The 5,039-nt window shown below is 52.7% G+C and overlaps 1 protein-coding gene across 1 annotated transcript; it reads left to right on the plus strand.

Annotated features, from left to right (window-relative positions):
- Positions 1-278: 278 nt before the first annotated feature.
- On the plus strand, positions 279-3,127 carry LOC123098165 (probable inactive poly [ADP-ribose] polymerase SRO3). The gene is made up of 4 exons (XM_044520064.1): positions 279-1,371; positions 1,960-2,207; positions 2,299-2,438; positions 2,630-3,127. Exons 1-4 carry the CDS (start codon positions 539-541, stop codon positions 2,726-2,728), a joined length of 1,320 nt encoding a protein of 439 aa, XP_044375999.1. The 5' UTR covers positions 279-538; the 3' UTR covers positions 2,729-3,127.
- Positions 3,128-5,039: the final 1,912 nt, after the last annotated feature.

The raw sequence follows: 5,039 nt of genomic DNA on the forward strand, positions 1-5,039 counted from the left end.
TGCACGTCCTTTGTATATCTGCCCAATTCGATGCTTACTGTAGTACAGTAGTACTATGCTTCGAAACCAAGTTTCCTGAAAAAACAAAAACTTCCAATTCAAGCAAGTAGTAGTTGAAAAAGGGAAACAAGGCAAGTGTGGATTAGGAGAACGGTTACGGGCCAAACTAGACCCATCCAGACTTCTCCACCAAGTCACCTCGGGGCAGGGGCAAAACCGCCATCCGAAGAAAAGATTTTTTTTTGTTTCCAGAAAGAAACCGCGCGACCGGGCGTGCCGAGCCGTCTCAAAACTAAACTAAAAGCCGGCACCACGCGCCCATCCTCCCTCCTCTTCCTTGCCGCGGCAGAATACAAAAACCGACGTCCCCGCCGACGTGCGCCTCACGAGACCGACCCGCCCGCCGTCCCACTCCCCCGCTTCTTATATATTCTCGCCCCGCCTCCGGCCCCAACTCCACTTAGACCGCCTCCGCCCACGCATCATCGACGGTGAAGCGTAGGTAGCGAGCGCCTCCACAGATCGGGATCAGGCGGCGATGGACTTCTCCGGCGATGTCAAGCAGGCGATCCCCCGCCCGGCCGTCGCTTTCGGCGGCGTCGGCAGCGCTGGCCCGTCCCCGCTGCTCCGGGGCTGGCGGGAGTTCAGGCGGAGCGGCGCGCCCGTCAGGTTCCTCTGCTTCGAGGGCGGCGCCTGGGCTGATGTCGTGGGCGAGGCGGCTGTGCCTCTGCGCCGGGCGTTCCTGGACGGGAGGGTGGTCGCCGAGGCCGCGTATGGCGGCAGGGAGTTCCTGTTCGACTTCTTGCGGATGGTGCGCATCGACGCTGGCACCGCCCAGGAGGTCGCCATGGGCTGGATTGACGACCGCGGGGCCTGCTTCTTCCCTGTGCCGGACAGCGGGCGGAAGAGGAAGAGGGGCGAGCCTGAGCTGGAGGACGGGGCGTTGTCCGGGGTGGAGGAGGGGTCCGACGAGAGCAGCGACACGGTGGAGTCCGGCAGGGTCAGCAAGGCGGCCCGCGGGGCTTGGGGCAGGGCGGTGAGGCTGGAGGAGACGGACAAGTTCTACCAGGTTGTCAAGAAGCTCTTCCTCAGCGGGATTGCCCCCCGGGTGGGCGGCGGCGTGGCGATCACGGCGGTGCACAAGGTCGCCCAGGGTCCCCGGTGCAGGGCTTTCCAGCAGCAGGGACAGCTCCTGGCCGCTGCGCGCGGCGCCGACGGGGGCAATGCCAAGTTCGCGTGGTACGGCGCGCCGTCGGCGGACGTGGCCGCGGCGGTGGAGCACGGGTTCGGGAGGACCAACAGCCGGGTCCTCGGCCATCGCGCGCACGGCGACGGCGTCCACCTCTCGCCGCCTCAGTCTCCTTACGCCAGGTCAGTTCGGAGTCCTGAATTTGTGGTTTTGAATCTTGAATTCTTGATCGATGGCAAGCATGAACATAGGCATATAGCTTAAGCATAATTTATCAGACACAGTCACCAATTCGGGATTTGTTGCAAATTGCATTCATATTTCCGCATCTCTCGAGAAATATTTGTGTTCATATCTACACTTCAGAAATAGACTTCTAGTTTTAAATCACGAAATAACTTGTAGTACAAAATATTCCTTTGTTCTATTTGCTCTCCTACAGGCTGCTCGGTTGTATCCATGGGCATAACCATATCAACTGATTCCATGTTATTTTAGCCTTTGGTTTCTGTATATCTTGATTCATACTCCTAGCTCAAAAATTAGGGGGAAACAAGCTTGCTTAAACGAGAGTATTAAACTAAATCAGGGTCCTTAGTTTATCTACGAATGCAGTAAGTTGACTGGGTAATGGTTTGTGGAAGGGAGGAAGATGAGCAAAACTGAATCATGTTTCTTGCTACCTAGAGTCCGGGTGATGAAATATGTTCTGAGTGTTCTGTGAAGCAGTACGTAAAGAAACTAACGAGTAAGAAATCATTTTTGTGCAGCGCAATGCTAGCAAATGCAGATGAGAACGGCGAGGCGCACATCGTGCTGTGCCGTGTTCTGATGGGCCGGCCAGAGGCCATCCCAGCCGGGTCCTCCCAGCTCCACCCCAGCAGTGACGATTACGACAGCGCCGTCGACAACATGCAGAATCCCCAGTGGTACGTTGTTTGGAGCAAGGATATGAACACGAGGATCCTCCCAGAGTACGTCGTCAGCTTCAAGTGCCCCAGCCTCCATCAGATGCAAGGTTCGTGAGTTCCCTGTCTGAATTGGTGCTGCAGTTGCTCCCGGATGTGCTTGGATCTCATGTCATTGTTCGTTGAAATTTTGGGTTTCAGGATCATCGGGAGCGACCTCCGCCCTAAAGAAGCCTTCGCCGGTGGCTCGTGACATGTTTCCGACGCTTCTAGCAGAGATCCAGCGGTTCGTGCCATCCTCCAAGCTGGAGACATTGCAGGGGACCTACAATCGCTTCAAGGTAAATTGGTGTTCGTCGCCTAGTCCTAGTCCTTCACATTCATTTTGACGGCCGATCGGCACAGCTGCTGCATTTGATTAACGGGATTGTGCCTAGTTCGTATTTACATCTCATGGGCAAGTTATTTCTGATACTACAAGCACTGAAGCACAGACAAAGTGTACTCAACTACGATTTCCTTTGTGCTGCAGAAAGGGCAGATGAAGAAGGATCAGTTCATCCGGTTCTTGCGCGCCTTCATCGGCGACAGGGTGTTGACAGCAGTTGCCAAGAAACTCCGAGGATACTGATGGACAGTGCAAGGGTGTTCTTCTGCTAGTTCTGTTGTCGTCAAAGTGGTGTGCTGGTGGTGAGGTGGTAGCTCATTCGGCTGACTCCATAGAACCGGAAGGGTGTGCGTGTCGGGTATCAACCAGATAGTTCTTCATTTCTTATGTCGCCGTAGTTTAGCCGAGAATCGTTGTTGATCTCAAGAACATAGAGGGGTTACGGGCAATCTTCCATTAACCAACACAAAGTTAGATTTTATTCTTGGTTTCTGCTATATTTTACTTGGTATTTTGTTACCTGCAATCTGTACAGACTGAAAGTTCTACCAATTTATGCCTGAAAGCAATCATTTGTTCGACGCCAGCCAACAGTTTCTGGCACCTGTATCGAAATACCATTGACATCTCATCATACGTTCAGATATTTTTCGTTTGTCTGATACTCCCTCCGACCGAAATATAAGACGTTGAACTGCAAAACGTCTTACATTTCGATACACAGGTAGTAGAAGATAACCCGCAGCCTGCATTGATGACACATGTATTAACACAACACAAAGATCAACAACCAAAGGAATATGTTATTGGGTGGAGCAGTACATGTTATGTTGTAAGCATCAACAAGGCAACACTAGCAAGAGCAACACAGGGACAAACTCAGAACTCGCCAAGAGAGCACACCAACACCAGAAACGTCGAAACCACTAACAAAGGGGGACGTAGGGTTCCACCAGCAGGAAGCTGCACCATTGCCATCCCCGAGCAATCCAACACCCAACATTATGGGTTTTGATGTTGACGGATCTAACCGAGAGTCAAACTTAAAATGTGTATGCCTTAACCCGAGGTTTTGAGTCAACATCTTAAACATGGACATAACACACACGCATTTCTTCTCCGGCAACCTCGGTTGCCGTCGCTCGGTCTCCGGCAACATTAGTTGCCGGTAGGTCCTCGATGCGGATAGGCTCTCCTTGGCGCTCTTTTGGAGGAGTAGATCTTGGCGGCAAGCTGCTTGGCCGAGGAGCAGAGGTCGAGGGCATCACTAAGGGGTCCGCTCCTTTGATACCCTCCCTCCGGAAGACAACACAACACACGCACGCACAACACACACACACACACACACACACACACACACACACACACACACACACACACACAAATGTCTTATATAGTCGGATGTGAAATCATGGTTTTTTTTTCTCTCGAATACGCACGAGAGAGTGCGTATCATTCATTAGAGAAGAAAGGGTACGAAACCCAAGTCCACCATTACAAGATTATTTACAAGCGGATTTCCCGCCTACTCTCTGACTATCAAAGGCAACTACTCGCTCACATCCCACGCAACTGGAGCTACCTCAAACCCTATGTTATCCTCCTTGAAGAGACCCGCCTTCGCCCAAAGTTGTCCTTCCTCGTGAATCCGCTGCATGGAGCGTTGAAACGACCGCGTTGCTCCATTGAACACCACGTCGTTCCTATGTTTCCAGATTGTCCACATGACTAGCAGACAATTAGCTCTGTGCGCTTTTCGGTTAGGCGAGGCATCCTCCTGCCGCAAACACCATTGCTCAAGTGATTCCCCATGTCTGGGCTGGAGCTCCACCTTGTTAGCAAGTCTGCTCACCGCCAGCCAAATCTGCTTCGCAAAGCTACATTCCATCATCAGGTGCTGCATAGTCTCTTGTTGCTGATCACACATGGGGCAGGCTGCTTGGTGAGGTAGGCCGCGCCGTGCAAGTCTATCCGACGTCAAACATCTGTTCTTTAGGGCCAGCCAACTGAAAAAACGACACCGCAGCGGTGCCTTGGATTGCCAGGTGAAGTCCGCAGTTGGTGAAACCTGCCACCCGGAGAACCTCACCGCATAAGCCGAATGAGTTGAAAAACATCCCCTGCTCTCCCAGGCCCAGGTCACAGAGTCTGGAGTTTCATCATCGAGAGTAATGTTTGAAACGCTAGTCCACAAGAGGAGGTATTGGTCCAGTGCCTCCGGTGACAGTTCTATGCCTACATGCAGTGCCCAACTGCCATCCCGCAACACCTCAACCACCAACTTAGATTGTCTCACTCGTTTTGGAACCCGACCGTATATTATCGGCGCTATATCTCTGACTCGCTCGCCCATGATCCATCTATCTTCCCAGAAAAGAGTAGCTTTCCCATCTCCAACTGTCGTCCGCGCAGCCGCATCCACCAGAGCCTGCGATTCCGCCGGTATAGTAACCGTAGTCAACCCAAGGTCTTTCCTTATCAGCTTTCCTCAGCCAGGCCCAGCGCGCCCGAAGCGCTTTGTTAAGCCAATGCAGGTTTGGCAACCCTAATCCAC

Source organism: Triticum aestivum, chromosome 4D, assembly GCF_018294505.1.
Source record: "Triticum aestivum cultivar Chinese Spring chromosome 4D, IWGSC CS RefSeq v2.1, whole genome shotgun sequence".
In the NCBI taxonomy this organism is placed as follows: domain Eukaryota; kingdom Viridiplantae; phylum Streptophyta; class Magnoliopsida; order Poales; family Poaceae; genus Triticum; species Triticum aestivum.